The 16433-nt window shown below is 37.3% G+C and overlaps 5 protein-coding genes across 5 annotated transcripts; 2 read left to right on the top strand and 3 right to left on the bottom strand. All coding sequences in view use genetic code 12, as the record gives it.

The window, feature by feature from the left end:
* Window positions 1-109: 109 nt before the first annotated feature.
* CORT_0G00840 (Ira2 protein) lies at window positions 110-7984 on the bottom strand (the record flags this gene model as incomplete). The annotated part of the gene is made up of 1 exon (XM_003870850.1): window positions 110-7984. One exon carries the CDS (start codon window positions 7982-7984, stop codon window positions 110-112), a length of 7875 nt encoding a protein of 2624 aa, XP_003870899.1.
* Window positions 7985-9345: 1361 nt separating this feature from the next.
* Window positions 9346-10023, top strand: CORT_0G00830 (Ypt52 protein; the record flags this gene model as incomplete). The annotated part of the gene is made up of 1 exon (XM_003870849.1): window positions 9346-10023. One exon carries the CDS (start codon window positions 9346-9348, stop codon window positions 10021-10023), a length of 678 nt encoding a protein of 225 aa, XP_003870898.1.
* Window positions 10024-10264: 241 nt separating this feature from the next.
* CORT_0G00820 (Rpl4b ribosomal protein 4B) lies at window positions 10265-11356 on the top strand (the record flags this gene model as incomplete). Its single annotated transcript, XM_003870848.1, has 1 exon — window positions 10265-11356. The coding sequence occupies one exon, from the start codon at window positions 10265-10267 to the stop codon at window positions 11354-11356; it is 1092 nt and encodes a 363-aa protein (XP_003870897.1).
* Window positions 11357-11617: 261 nt separating this feature from the next.
* CORT_0G00810 (Rbe1 cell wall protein) lies at window positions 11618-12574 on the bottom strand (the record flags this gene model as incomplete). The annotated part of the gene is made up of 1 exon (XM_003870847.1): window positions 11618-12574. The coding sequence occupies one exon, from the start codon at window positions 12572-12574 to the stop codon at window positions 11618-11620; it is 957 nt and encodes a 318-aa protein (XP_003870896.1).
* A 3238-nt stretch (window positions 12575-15812) lies between these two features.
* On the bottom strand, window positions 15813-16424 carry CORT_0G00790 (hypothetical protein; the record flags this gene model as incomplete). The annotated part of the gene is made up of 1 exon (XM_003870846.1): window positions 15813-16424. One exon carries the CDS (start codon window positions 16422-16424, stop codon window positions 15813-15815), a length of 612 nt encoding a protein of 203 aa, XP_003870895.1.
* Window positions 16425-16433: the final 9 nt, after the last annotated feature.

Here is a 16433-nt window from a genome sequence, read left to right as displayed (position 1 = left end):
CATTGATTCATTAATCGTATAAACAACGGACCTAAAAGTAATCCATTTCTCTATAAAACCCAGACTTACTGAGTGAAATGGATCTAACTTAGTTCGCCCCTCCTTTAGCTCAATCCTCCAATTTTAATCCTTCTATGTAGGTACAAGCAGATCTATAGAACATGAATTGAATTGCCTTAATATCCTCGTCAAATGTAGCGTTAAACTCGCCATCTTCATCAAGTATAGCTTCAACAGGCTGCAAATCATCCATTTTATTCAAAAAAGATATCTTTCTCGTGTGTATTATTTCATCGATACTTTTGATATAGATTTCCGGTTGATATCCTGTCATTTCTGACACTTTGAAAATGATTTTAGAGATGCTTTCCACTGTATCCAATGAATTTGTGGTTGCCAAATCCAGCGTCAAAGCCAGCTCAATAATATGAAAAATGAGCAACGCTGTCTCTGGGTTGCGATTCAATAAGTGATGATAGATTGAGATGAACTTTACTCTGAATCCGATATCAGTGAGCTTTTCGTCAGCAAAGAATCTTCCCAATTGTAGCATGGCAAACTTGGATGCTTCATTGTTTGCTCCTAAAAACTCCAGCAAGAAACTTGGTATCTGCTGCCCATTATCTAAATCAAAAGGCTCATGAGCAATTCCCAACTCATCCAAATATGCTTCAAATTCTTTTGCATCAGAAAACATATGCAACATCACGAGAAATGGATAAGCATTATTTGAAATGATGTTCTCGTCGATTGGATGCTCATCTCTGAGCTCAAAACGTCTCTTAAAGTAAGTTTTAATACACGTCAAAGACAAGCCTCTATACTGCGATACTTTGAGTCCCTGTGTAAGAATAAAGAAAAAATACATTCGAAAATTATCTCTTGTAATGCTAATTTCATGCTTTTCTTCGAATTCAGACATGTATGGTTCCAAATATTGTCTTTGCTCAAATGCTTTCTCAATATGATCATCTAGATTCATTATTTTAACAATTGACGAAACAACATTTTCAAGTGCTGACTGGTAGAGAATTGATTGGTTCAACAAAGCGAAACATAGTTGAGACCAAATCAAGATTGGTGGCAACATCGAATCGCTTGGTAAGCCTTCCATAATGCGAGCAGTTGCCACGGAAGTGCATATGACAGTATCAATTCTCCTCAATTCACCATGGGCAACTAATTTGATTGTTCGACACGCAACAGAGTCGGTAATGCCTTGTTTTGCTAGTATACCAACTACTAATATTGCTTTGTCTTGGAACAACGAGAAATTGTTGAAAGCAACATCAATTGCGTTCGAGGACCACCTTGCTTTCCAGTTCGTTTTGTCATCAGAAGTACTAACCACCTCAATGAACTCATTCAAATAATCACATAAGACTTCAAAATTAATGATTCGATTGAACGCTTGACCAATATCAGCAAGAGATTTTGCCTCCCGTGTCATTCCAAATAGCATCTTTGCTCTAGGTGTAGTGAAATACTCAATCGTGTTATTGATTACATCTTGTTGATAGCTTGTCAAATTTGGCTTGTGTAAAAATGACTGAACTGTGCTGATAATCAAATTTCTCAAGTCCGAGCCTACTTCCAAATAAGCATTGTCGATAAACAAGGTGACAAGAAAGATTACGTCTGCCAAGTATAACCTTGCAAGGGCGTATGAGCTGAAAAACAATGACGAACAAATCTTCACCAAAACAGTAATTTCAAAAAGCTTAGATTGGGATGCAATTGCAGAATCTGTGGTAAGGGCGTATTTTATTGCAGTTAACAACCTTGATATCACTTCACCGCAAACTTCAACCGAAGGAGTAATCACAGCAATAATGAATGACCACTCAGGACCCTCGTTTTTGCTATCAATTGCAAATGCCACCACTTCGTCAACCAAAGATGAGACCAATCTCGTCTCGCGGAAAAGGATGTTCCATATATAATCATTAGTAAATGGAACTCGATCTTTATTGAGCATTGTGATACGACAGAATTGTCTGATAAGATCTGCAACTCGATCGGGTCCTCTAAACCCACTTTGTGAATAAACATAATCGTAAATATTATTGATCCATGGTGTAACGTACAAAATTGAAGTCAAGCGAGTTTCCCGGTCCATTTTCTCGAAGTTGTCAAAATAAGCCTTGAAAAATCTGTACGTCATTTCGGGAAAGGTGACAGATAAGTGCTTCGACACGGACACCACTAAATCAGTTGCATCAGTGGGGAAAGGTAATGATTTTGCATGAGTTTCAGAAATGCCAAAATCAATCTCGAAATATGAAGACAAGGAGCCAAATAAAACCGCTGATGATGATTTCACCTCTGCATCACTACTAAGTAGACCCTGGAACACTATATTGTACAATCGACCAAACCAATGCATAATATGCACCTCGGCTTGGGATTCTTTTTCAGCATCCAACAATGAAGTATCCCTAGGTAACCTTGAAGTTGTAAAGTATAAGAACCGCAAAATCTCAAGGCGATCGGGTGACCTGAACGTCACCGGATCATTGTGTTTAAAATATATTGTAAACTCATCTTCAACTCCTGTGAAGTCAGATACCTCGCATCTAACTAAATCAGTTAGTCTGTGAACCTCTAACGGTGTGAAACTATCCATGGCTGAGTAAGGACTCTTGAATTGCACGCTTTCTTTGAAACACACTGTGAGGAACTTTCTTCCTATCCTGAGGCTAACCGGTTCATATCTTTGATTCGTTGGCTCGTATAAGAGCACGCCCTTATAAGTGACCTTTGCGTCACGACTGATGGAAACAGTCTCAGGATCTAAACAAAGATTGCTGACTGTGCTGTCAGAGTCAATCGAGGAATGGATATAAATCTTTGTTCCAAACTCTGAACCCTTTTTTCTCAAGCTTTGCATCGATTTGATTAAACTGGAATACTCTGTTCGTGGGACATTGAAGTAGTAGACACGGGAACAGCTTGAGAAGAATTGCTTTGGCGTATATGATGAAACCAAATGAGTGTATTCGTCAGGAGATTCCACTTTGAAAAAATAAAACTCTGAAAAGTCATAGATGAGATAAAACTTGTTCTCCCAAACTTGCGATGCTGTCTCAAGTAGTTTGTATACTAGATAATTAATATCATCTGGTCGAAACTTTAACCTACGGAGATTCACAACAATGACAGGGGTTCCATCCTTGAATATCGATGACTGAATAAGATTTACAGCATCAGATGGTGTATCAGCATACTTCAAGGACAGTTTGGTCATGAAATCATTGAATTTAAGCTCTTCGCCGTCTCCATTACTTGAATCAAAGGCTTTGAAATTGGAAGCCAATTGTAAGCGAACACTAGCTTTCGGCTGACCCAATTTCATAACCACTAAATCAAAAGATTTGAATTTTTTGACTCTCTCGTGTAATGTTTTTACACTGAATGCTGATTTTCCAAGAAGAAAATTCATTCTGATGGGAGCAAAATAAGTGTATATGAATTTATGCAAGTACCTCAATTCAGCGATTGGCTTTTCACAGGAACCTTTTTGGAATGGATATGAAGTGAGCTCAACTGTTGAAATCCTTGTCAAGAAATCCTTAATTCTCGTGTTAAAATTACTCAAAATCTCGCTATCGTCTATCAAACCTGGCCACTTGATCGTGATTAGCGTGCCATTTGCCATATTTTGTAGAATCTTTACCAACTGCATCAAAGATCGTTTCGTCTTGGAATTTTCTACTGGAATTTTGAAGTATTGCTGCGGACTGACAATTGCTGGGCATATGAATCTTAAGAATATAAATGATCCAACAGCAATCAAAGCAGAGTCTTCAAATTTGGTTGACACCGATTGATAGATTTGTGAACAAACAAATTTAAATGAATTTGGAAGCGCATCAAATGATCCAACAATCAGATCAACGATCCTTCCCAAATAGGTGATAAATAAAGCTGTATCCTCGCTTGATTCTCGTTTCTCAACTTCGAAGTAAATATCCTGATTGACAATCTCCTCAATGATGAAGAGTAATTTGCTTTTCAAGTAGTCCAATCCATGATCCTGAGTGAAATTGAAAAGAAGCCTCGTCAAAGTCGAATTTCTTCGGAACAAATCTGTTGATCGGGTTAGATTGGCAATCTCGTCAGTCAACAAAACAGTGAATAACTTATCCAATTTGTTGGTGTAAGAAAATATACCAAACAACGATGACGCGAGAAGATTGTGCTCAGAGCTAGACGCACACTCGGCGATAGAACCAAATATTTCAGTCTCTTGGACCAACTGTTCGACTAATTCATACGGATACTCCTCCTCCACTTTCTTGATGGTTTTTGACGTCAACATACTAGCAAAAACATTTAGAAATATGGCTCTAATTTTCTTATCTTCGTGGTATCCCATTGGAAGTAGGTATTGAATTCCAATCTCCGAATCATATTGTAGCAAGTTGGTGATGGAGTTTAAAACATGATCAGTAACTTGTTGCAATTTATGCTTGAACCTGTCTGATGATGGGGTTTTGGTGTATTTTTGAATAATTTTGTAAAAGATCGAAAAGAAATTTCCAAAAGCTATGTCCTTGTATTTTTTTACCTCACTGTCTTTGACTCCATCAGGGATCTCAAGCAATAAATTCTCAAGCTGAAGACTCAAGCTTTTGGAGCACTGGACAGCGAGATCCATTTTCAAATAACTCAATTCCGATGTCTTGATTTCCAGAAGATTTTTGTCAGCCATATCTCCATCCAAAATGACAATTTGTTCCAACCACTCCAACATTGATTTGCTGTATCCATTACGAAGCTTGTATGCTCCGTGTAAACCTGAGTTGGTTTTATCCAGTTCAAGTGCTTGCGCTAGTTTACAAAACCTCAACTTCAATCTAAATTTATCCGTAATATCAGCAACATTGTTGATGAACGTTATAAAGAATTGGCAAATATGGGGAAGCAAAGATGAAAGTAACAAAGCACCGTCGTTGCGAACATTAATCATTGCACTCATAATAATAATGGCCTCTTCCAAAAATATCACACTCTCTTCAGTATGCGATTTCTCTTCGGCGTAAGAGTTTGCACGAGCCATTAGCTTTGTCGCTATAAGGTGATATATGTCTGAATGCGATTCATTTGACAAAGTGTCTTTGATGATAACTCGTACAACCAAGTCTGGGGAATTTAAAAGGTCGATGCATTTGTCAAAAAAGTCGGAAATGTGCCCACTACTTCTTTGACGAATCTCCACAGCAGTACTATCCGTATCAGCCGACATAAAACATCCCGAAGTTGAAACTAAAAATCCAGTGAAGTGACGGAAAATTAAATTGTTTTCATTAATTTCGTTATTGGTTTTCAAGATTTTGGTCCATCTTGCAAGAATGATTAGCCAAACGTGGTATAGTGATTTAGTTGGCTTGGCTTCACGAAGAATCTTACGGTGTCTCTTTTGCAACGATACAAACCCAGTGAATACTCCATCGTCATTACTAAGTTTTTCAAAAAGTTCAAGCTGATTGTCGTCAATTTCATGAGATTTGTATAAAACTTTGTTTTCGTGAATCTCGCTAATATACCACTTGATGCCTTCTTTTGTATAGTTGTAAAACTGTACATCATGAGTACATAAAGACAAAAGTAATACCTTCTCCACTGAATGCACTACTCTCCCACATGTTTGATACAACTCACGCGATTTGTGATCTCGGATAATTGGATTTTCGCGAACTATTGCACAATAATTATCCCGTTTATGCAAAAAGTTGATTAAAAATAAAAAGCTCGATTTGAATTTGGGATTTGATAATGCTAATCCTAAGCAAGTTTCACAAACTGATTGGATAATGCAGTTGCAGATATTGAAATTGGCAAATGCTGATAAAGTTGTGTATTCAGTTTCAATCTTGTTTCCAGACGCCACCATTTGCATAGACAATTTCCGTGCAGAGTCAAATAGCCTAGTATTTCCTTCCACTATCCAATTTGCCTTTAGAGCTAATCGGATTGGAACAATAGCATCGTGACAAAATTCCACCACCAGTCTTAACAATTCACCATAAGGCATAGTTTTCAAATTTGAATCATCCATCAACTTCTTGTCATTAAAATAGAGCTCCGGTGCAGCAGCAAATATCAAGAAAATGTCAGAAACAATCTCTTCTGCGCCATTCACAATTCGAAAACTGAACGTGCTTGATGACGCCAAAGAGACCGCGGCTGGTGACTTGACTTTAGAATCGTCTTTGGTTTGACTTTTGTCAAATAATGTCTCTGCGTAATGGTCGATGCTCGATTTGTTTTGATCAAACGCATAGTCTGTTGCTTGATTAGCCTGCATTTCATTGTCATCAACACTTGATGCATCAGAATAATATGAAGCGTTGAATGGATCGTTTATTCGTTCTCCATATCCACGTAATATTTTCAATGATCCATACATGATTGATTTTAGGGTACTCTTGAACTGCAACATAAATGAGTAAAAAATATCCTTGGCAATGTCAATTTCAGACAACCCTTTTATCGCCTTAACAAATAACTTATTTATCCTCATATCGCCTTCGGATCGTTTGTAGCGCTCAATCATAATTTTGGTGTATTTTTCTGGACGGAGAATTATTGCAGCAATATAATAGTTTACCAACAAGTAATCTCGCTTTGTAGCTAGGTCGTCATCTGTGAGTAGCTGATCTTTATGAATTTCTTCGTATTTGACCAACTGGTGAAACACTTCGTCCAAGTATCTTAAGCTAAACAACAAAACAGGATGCTTTTTGAAATTACTCGTCTCTAGCCTAGCTCCTAAGTGAAATATATTTATTAGCACCTCAAGACTTTCCAAATTATTCGCATTTGATGCATCCTTAAGCACTGTTGATATAAATCTGAGTCTTTTGTTGAATGCCAATTTCAATTTGTTTAATGGTTTGAGGGAATTCATTTCCGCGAAATCGCTAACACATAAAGTGAGAAAACAAGTCAAAATGTATGGAGCGCATGATACCAGGGTATAGTTATCCTCAAAAACTGACATTGCCGAGTCAAAGAGTTGTTTCAATGCAGTAGCGTGACGTAGATTGTTGGGGTCGACTAATGCGTTGTAGTCCCCTACTCTGGAAAGTGATTGGTCTTTGATACTAGTAGCCAAGAAGGAAAGGTAAACTTGTCTCCAAGTGTTGGATTTGATAACTGGGATAGTTTTTAATGACTCTTCGGCAAAAATAACCGCATTCATCTCCGAATAAAATGCATACTTCATTAGTGGACAATACTTTTGTATGGTAGGAAGAGGTATAGTTTGACTAGTATCTGAGTAAGCGTATAATTTTGTTTGGATGTATTTGTAATAGTCGTCCGGATTAGCAGTTGAGACAAATCGAAGAACTATTTCAATATAAGAGTCAATGTCTGCTATTGCATTCAATATTTTTTCCAGCTCAGTCATCGGCTGGTCTTCCCTTGCGATATCCTGCTCTTCTTTGGCAACGGCTATGTTTGTCATTGTCTTTTCATTTCTCACCATTGAGAGTACTTTTCTAACAACTCCAGTGGACAACAAATTGATGTAAAAACTTAGAACATCTGGGACTATAGTTGAATTTAATGGCTGCGGCTGTTCATAGTAGTAAAACCTCGAGTAGTTACTCAAGACATCTTTCTCCTCCAAAAACGTGGTTTCTCTATCCCAATTTGCTTTCAATATCTCGGCCAATGTCTTGCATACTAACAACGTTGAAGATCTTGATTTCTCGTCTCTGTACTTGAGTCTAGCATTTTGTGCTTCTGTGTTGATTGTCAGTAGTAATGATGTGAATGACGTTATAATCAATGAGATCATGTGTCCATTTTTGCAATGACTATCCAACAAGATCTTTCTTGTTGTTATGAATTGAGCATCAATTTCCACCTCTTGAACAGTGTGGCCAGTTCTAAAGGGGAGCAACGACTCAATACGCTTCAATAATGAGTCGATAAATCTCCTATTGTTTTCGTCTATGGCAACTGTGTTCATTGTGTCATTAGCGAAGAGATATCAAGTAATGATCTCTTTTTCTTCAATGTGGGTTAGTTGTATGTAAAATTCTGAAAAATTTGAAAGTCAATGCCAAACTAATTGATCGATGTGGTAGTTGATAATGTAAACGCAAAAGTAGTAAGTATATATATCTGTCAGTTAAAGTTGTGATAAAGGTAAATCTCTAGTGTAAGTATGCTTTAAAGCTATGGTTTGAATGTACTCTGGGTTCACTCACTCACTCACTCAGTTTTCTCTCCTGTTTTTTGGATTTCTTTTTTTTGTTCGTTTCTTGCGTTGTATGCACACCACATACAAGTTTAGTCTCTTTGTGTATTCCGTACTTTTATTTACTTTGTTTTATCCGAATTTCTTACTTTTAATTCTTCTAGTAGATATGGTAGTTCTTCACCTTTGTTTTCGTAAATGTGTACTGTTTATGGATGATGGTTAGTAATTGATTCAGTTCTTGCCTACTCTAGTGAAAATGTTTAAGTGCTCTTCTCACAATATTTCTCGGATTTAACTAAGTCAGCCGTGAGCGAGAAAAATGTGTATGATGTCATGGAGCTCTGTCATTCAGCGTGCTTCGACCCTACACATGTCCAATGACACTGGCGGACGTTCAGTAGAGCCAAAAGAGACGTTGAAATGATTACTTCTACTCTAGCATGCAGTTCTGTTTTCGGTGAAATTTTCAGCTATGATTACGAACACAAAACTAGCATACAATGTGTTTAAACTCGCCACAGTGGTCCGTAAGCGACATAGTCAGCGGAGATTTCGTATTCCTTCCCCCCACGATGTAGAAATGCTAAATTTTAGTCACCTGTGAGTTGGATTCGGAAGCCATTAGTTGCAAGTTTCGTCCTACTCTAATCCATTCGAAAATAAATTTGCCCTAAAATGCTTCAAAAATCTTTCACTAAAATAGATCGCTTTAACAAATTTTCTTAGCAGCACTTATAAATCCAGGTAAGTGCTGAAGGATGTACTAGCTCAATGTTTAACTTTCTACTTTTATTAAATCGCTATTATATGGAAAGTAAGTTGCCATATATTCTATGCTAACCTTTGTAAAGGTACCTGCATATAGTGCTTTTAATTCACCCAGCGCATTTAGAGAAAAAGATAAAGTGCGAGAAAAGGAAAGCCAGCATTGAGGACAAAAAAGATAAAACAAGTCACTAATAATAGAACTTAAACCCAATCAACGGTGATTAGGACAGCTTATTGATTTGCAGAATATCGCCAGTGATACAACAATAAATTCTGAAAAAGAATACAAACACATACGCCGCAGATCCCTTTTACAAAAATCCATTTATACTCGTAAAACGTTCAATAACTTAACCACAATGGCAACCCAACAAGAAGATACTTCAGCACAACGTTTTGTCCAATTCAAACTAGTTCTTTTAGGAGAAAGCGCAGTTGGTAAATCATCTATAGTACACAGGTTTGTCAAAAATACATTTGATGATGCGAGAGAATCCACAATTGGAGCAGCATTCTTGACTCAATCAATCACGATACCTGAATCACAAACAACTATAAAATTTGAGATATGGGATACTGCAGGTCAAGAACGTTACAAATCTTTAGCACCAATGTACTATCGAAACGCTAACTCCGCATTGTGTGTGTACGATATCACCAGCCGCAATTCGTTTACAAAGGCACAAGATTGGATCAAGGAGTTGAAGAAACAAGCACCAAGTGAGATTGTAGTAGCTTTGGTTGGTAACAAAGTGGATTTAGATGATAACAGAGAAGTGCAACTGGACGAAGTCGACGAATATATTTCGGAGTTGCAAGGAGACGGATTCAAAATTATTAAAGCGGAATGTTCAGCAAAGAATGGCGACGGCGTAGTAGAACTATTTGAAGCAATAGGTAGAGCTTTACCAGTGGAAGAAGTACTTGCAGCAAATGCAAATAGATCAAGGCAAGGTGAAGTTGGAGGAAGAAGACCTGGTGGTGTTGACTTGAACAGACCTAAACGAGCACAAGCTCAAAGTAATTCATGCTGTTAGGGAGACGCTTGAGCTATGAATATATAGTAAAGTTTGATATAGATGGAAGCTTTTACCTTTGAGCATATAAAGAAGTGAAGTGTATGGAATCCTGCATGTAGTAATAAAGTTTGATCAAAGGCGCACGCCTCTTTTTTTCTCTTGAAAATTTTTTTTGTTCTTGTGAACCTAAAGTGAAAAATTTTCAGTCTATATTCGCTTCCTTCTTTTCTTCATCACTTCGTTGAAAACACTTATAAAAATGTCATCAAGACCACAAGTTTCTGTCATCTCCGTTCAAGGTGAACAATCAAACACCCAATTGCCTTTGCCATCAGTCTTCTCTGCCCCAGTCAGACCAGATATTGTCCACTCTGTCTTTGTTAGAATTAACAAGAACAAGAGACAAGCTTACGCTGTTGCTGAAAACGCTGGTCACCAAACCTCAGCTGAATCATGGGGTACCGGTAGAGCTGTTGCTCGTATTCCAAGAGTTGGCGGTGGTGGTACTCACCGTTCCGGTCAAGCTGCCTTTGGTAACATGTGTAGAGGTGGTCGTATGTTTGCCCCAACCAAAACTTGGAGAAGATGGCACGTCAAGGTTAACCATAACGAAAAACGTTATGCTACTGCTTCTGCCATTGCTGCCTCAGCTGTCACCTCATTAGTTTTGGCTAGAGGTCACAGAGTCGAAAACGTTAAGGAATTGCCATTGGTTGTTGCTAACGATTTTGAATCAGTCCAAAAGACCAAGGAAGCTGTTGCTGTCTTGAAGGCTGTTGGTGCTCACAAGGATGTTGTTAAGGTTATCAAGTCCAAGAAGATGAGAGCCGGTAAGGGTAAATTGAGAGGAAGAAGATTCACTCAAAGAAGAGGTCCATTGGTTGTCTATGGTGAAGACAAAGGTTTGGTTAAGGCCTTGAGAAACATTCCAGGTGTTGAAACCTCATCAGTTAAGCACTTGGGTTTGTTGCAATTAGCTCCAGGTGCTCACTTGGGTAGATTTATTATCTGGACCCAATCTGCTATTGAAGCTTTGGACTCAATCTACGGATCTGAATCAACCAAATCCATCAAGTCCAACTACTCATTGCCAGCTAACATCATCTCCAACACTGATGTCACCAGATTGATCAACTCTGCTGAAGTTCAAGCTGTTGTTAGACCAGCAGGTGAACCAACCCAAAAGAAGAAGCACGTCTTGAAGAAGAACCCATTGAAGAACAAACAAGTCTTGTTGAGATTGAACCCTTACGCCAAGGCTTACTCTGCTGAAAAATTGGGATCTGCTAAAGTTGAAAAATCTAAAGCTAAGCCATCTAAAGGTCAATTTGCTTCAGTTTTGAAAAACTAAGTGGGGTTTTATGAAGTATAGGTTTGTATAGAAATCTATGTGGAATATTGTCTCAAAGGTGAATCGTAGAAGGAGAGCCAGTACTGCACGTAAGCCAATTCCGCATTGACTACTGTTTTTACTCTACACAGATGTATCAAATAAAACAAAAAATAGTACACATTAATGTATATATTGAATTAAAAATCAACTAGGAAACGAACTTGGGGGCGTAAAAGCAATTGTACCGAAAAATATCTATCGTCATTCACTCTAATGTAACTATTGTAACTGGACTTCACCTGACACTGGTGGGAGCACATTTTCTTCAAACAATGACTTACCAGTAGTATAATCAATTCCAACAATATTACCTCTACTATAATACTCACAAATGGTGTATTGCCTCCAAGCATTATCACAAGTAACATAAGCACAACCAACTTGTGAAGTAGCTTTCCAAATCAATTGAGTGAAATGACCAGTTGCAGTTGAATAACCAGGAGCATCATAGTTGTAATCTTTAATTTCATTGTACCAAGCATTGACTGGTGAATCACCACCAGGGTAACCAGCAGCCAAGTTTTCCCCATACGGACCACCAGAATGAACTAATTGAACATTATCACATGAAAAAGTGTTGGCAGCGTAATCAGCTGCGTATTTGGTTAAAGTGTCATTCCAAGCTAAATCTTGAACACCATGGAGAGCACGTACTCTATTGTGAGCGGCTAAGATTGTATTGGCGAAAGCAGAATCGGTTGATGGAGTTGATAATTGACTTGAGGATGAAGTTGCTGGGGTTGATGATGAAGTTGCTGGGGTTGATGATGTAGATGAGGTGGAAGATGAAGTGGCTGAGGTAGATGAGATTGATGATGAGGAAGATGAGGTTGAAGGTGTGGAAGTTGAGCTCGATGATGGTGTAGATGTTTCAGCTACTGATGAAGAGCTGCTTGTAGAAGGGACAGTAGAACTAGTTATTGAGCTTGAGCTTGTGTTTGATGTTACTGAACTCGATGATGGAGTTGAACTTGAAGATGAAGTTGAAGCAGTATTAGTAGCAGCTGGAGGTGGACCATAAATAGTAGTCAAACCTGTTTTGGTAGTGGTTCCAGTAGTTACAGTAACCCAATTAGTATGGGTGGTACCAGCAGTAACGTAATTGGTGTATATAACTGGAGCAGCCTCAGTAGCCACTATTATGGCAGCAATGGCTGAAATTGTGGATATTCTCATTCTGAAATGTTATAATGTGTATATATGGGTATTGCAAATCTAAGGAATGGAAATTATGTATATTAAGTAACAAATGAGTGTGTCTTGATGAATATTATAATATGTAATTAATGAATTGAAAAATACCAAGTGAAAGCGGGAAGTGGTTACTTTGATCGATTATTTATACACGGCAAAAGAAGAGCTGGAAAAGTAACCAGAATGCATTGTGGTTTAGAGTTTTTTACTATTGTATAATGTTTAGCTTAATGCAAGCATTGATCGATAATAGAAGGTTTTAATTCTTAACTCAAAGTAAAGAACGCTTATGTTATAATGGAGAGACAATTTGCAGTCAAATAATAATTACGTGATATTACACAAATAAGCTTTACTTCTCATAGTTAATATTTGTATTGTATGCAATGCTGGTTATTAAAAAGCTATAACAGTAATGACCTCACATTGTGTAACACAACTAAAAAACTCGTATTGTTTATTGTTTTACTTATATACAGGATTATACCTAAAGTGGATTTTTGAACCAGAAGGAGACCAAAATGAACTAAAACTCATTCACTAAAACTTTGACAGAGCTGGCTTACTATTGTCTATTGGTTGGAGTAGTCTAGCCTAGGTTTGTGAGACGTAATATCCAACAAAATTGAAGAATAATATCAGAACACATTCTACTTAAGAAACCAACTTTGTATACCCAACCAAAGTAACGGAACAATTTTACTACGGATAATAAGGTATAACGGAAGTTCAAATATGTTACTTTTACTCAGCATACATTGTGTTCAATGGCCTAAGAAATCTCTTGGTTGCTGTCTGCACATTTAAGAAAGAGAAGACTCATAAAAATACACCATACTACGATGGGTTATGAGTCTTTTCCAATACTGACTTCGTTGCAAGAGAAACTTCTTCTAACCAAACCTTTCCCGAATTAGGTTTAGCAACAAGAACACAGGTACAAATAAAATACGTCGATATAAAGACACGCTATTAATAATATTGTTGTATAATTGTTTCTATTGTTTACGTTGTTGTATTTACTTTTTACGTGTTGTTTGTTGTTTTTATTGGTTATAGTTTACAGTTTTGTGTATTGGAATATTTTCTTTTTCTAACTTCATTTTGTGTTTGCAAGCCATGTTGTACTATATAAGTTAAGCAACCAGAAAGATTAGTCAACCAATGGAAAAAAGCCGTTGAAGTTCTAGATCTATTTGAGATGAAAACAAATTTACAGATTAGTTTTTACATTGCTTCTATGCCCGATTCACCCACGTGTAGTGAAGAAAGAAATTGGGGGATGGGGTTTGACAATATCAAAACTTTGTTAGACACTATCTATATGCGATGCTATAAGGTTGAATTAGCGTTTTTGCACTACATATTAGCATACTCTAGTGCAAACAGTAAGGGAGGATATAAAGTTCAAGGGAAAAATAGTCATGTGATGTCTACACAGCTACATCTACTACTTCTCATGCTTTTCCTTATAAGGAAGGCACCTCATTCCTCTCCAGAACTGTCAAGAGGACGCCTGAGAACCATTGCTCAACCTCCTTGATGAAGGGAAAGCAATTGAATATTTTAAAATGGAAGAGTATAGTCCATTCCTCAATTTGTGATTTAAGCTTCTAAAGTTTTGTAGATGGGCTCATCTACAAATATGTAACCACGATACAAAGTTTACAATTGGACTCAAAAGTGGAGTTATTTGATTTCCGCGTTTTCTTTCATGCATAGAGATCAGTTCAGTTTGCTTGTCAAATACAAAATCTTTTAGTATTGTGTAGTATTCTATATGCTCATCGTTGATCGATGGGATTCTTTGTATTTTAAGCTTTTGTGAGTTTTAGATTTTAAGATTCTTCTTCTTGTTTTGTTTCTTGCTCAATATGGAAGAATAATATACTAAAACGTCAAAATCATCAAGCTCGTGGTTAGTTATTGTACAGGTACTCCAAAAATATTGATTTTTCGAGTTGTGAAAACGTTTTTCATTGGCTGGATTTATAACATGTTTTGAAATGAGCTTCCGGGAGAATCTTCTGGTTTACTCCTAATTTCCATGGACCTGAACCAGTCTCTTTCGAAAAAGTACAAAGTTGGTTGCCTTGAGAGAAGGGCATTGTGTTCTTCGAAAGGTACTAGTTAGCAAATTGCAAGTACGTTTTCCCCAGAAGTTTAGTTGAAGATAACTTTCCAACAGTTGATGAATTAGGTTCAATGGTAACAAAAGGGGAGTGAGTGAGGATGTTTTTACGTTCAACAATGAATTACACACCATTGCAGAAACGTCTGACTTTGTTTTGTATAGTTCCAATTCAAGTAGAACGCCCTCCATATTGGGTATTAGCAAACTCGCGTTAAAAAAATGATAAAGGCTCCTAACCATTGCGTATTGAATCTCCTAATAATATAATCACGCGTCGAGCACCACTTGGACAACTATATGCACGGTCTATTGCTCAAAGTTTATTAACATGAAAGATCTCAATGGCCATCATGAGATTCATAACCGCAGTATTGCTTCAACCAGAAAGCTTAGAGAGGTACTGTGGAGAAGTCATTATAGCCTCGTGTTTAGTGGCTTTTCTATTGCATTGCAAGAATTACTTGCAAAGAAAAGTCTTAAAACGTAGCTAATCTTGCATTCATCGGTTTTCGGGTTTTGCCGCTCGAGCTTCTTATTGTTCTATTCCAAGTGTTTCTGGGCTATCTAATTCTCTTGCTGTAATACAGTGTTGTTAAGTTTGTGCAACTTCCATGAAGTTATAATATATAGTTAATTTCGTATTTACATTATGGTCGTTTCAAAAAAGTTTTGTGATACATGTAAACGTCTTTACTGTCAACTTATCAAATAGGTTTTATTCATTGCCGGCGTTGTACATCACCAGTTTATTCAGCACTTATGCTTTCTTGATACATTTACGGAGTGCAAGTAATATAGGAGTTTTTTCTCGTACCATTTGACTTGGACTCGGTCCCTTGGTTACGATGATGTGATAGTGATTAGCGGCGATATCGAGGTTAGGTGGCGAGCCTTGGTCTTGGGTGGAGAAATTGGCAAAGAAGTATGAAGTGGCTGCAGACCTAGTGTATCCCACTGAAACTTAGATCGTAAGGAGCTAGCAAACCCACACTAAGCTCTACGTTTGAAGTATGTTTGCAGCTCAATAGAAAGCTGCTCCCTTGATAAAGCATTTACCACACTAAATTTGTAACAATGACTCTATATCTATTCTTTTGAAACTACTAATGCAATAACCCTACTCTCCCAAACATTTAAACTGACAGAAAACACATCAATCAAAAATTGATCATCACTCTCGGACACTTCAAATGCCCATACTCTCTTGAAATATTCATTCACGTTGTGTTTCAATGTATCGTCCAATTCAATCCTTAAACTGTTGGCTACTGTGATTACGTTCCACGTGTACTTCAAGTCATTAAATAAGAAATGAAGTTCATCAGTTTGATCTTGAGTAAATGTGTTACTGTTCACATATGACAACTGACTCAATATTTGTTTAAATTTTTCATGAAACTTTGCCCCAAAATCAGTCTCTACACCTTCAATGTTTTTAATAGCATCTCCATCTCTTAAATTCTGTAATAAATGATAAATACTTAACAAAAACAATACTGCATCACAACACATTGTATTAAACACATCTAAATGATCCAAGTTTACAAGAAGACCAGCTACTTTCAAATCGCCTTTCCCCAATTGTGGCTGATATTGTTGTGGTATAGGTGTGTAAGGAACCAACAGCAACTTCTTGACGGCTTTGGTATCAGTTTTGGATTGTGAAAGCTTAAATAGTTTAGTGAATAGTTTAGTCATTTTGATTAA

This window comes from Candida orthopsilosis (assembly GCF_000315875.1).
Source record: "Candida orthopsilosis Co 90-125, chromosome 7 draft sequence".
NCBI classification, from domain to species: Eukaryota; Fungi; Ascomycota; class Pichiomycetes; order Serinales; family Debaryomycetaceae; genus Lodderomyces; species Lodderomyces orthopsilosis.
The sequence above is the reverse complement of the archived record's forward strand: the minus strand, read 5'-3'. Positions and strand labels throughout refer to the sequence as shown.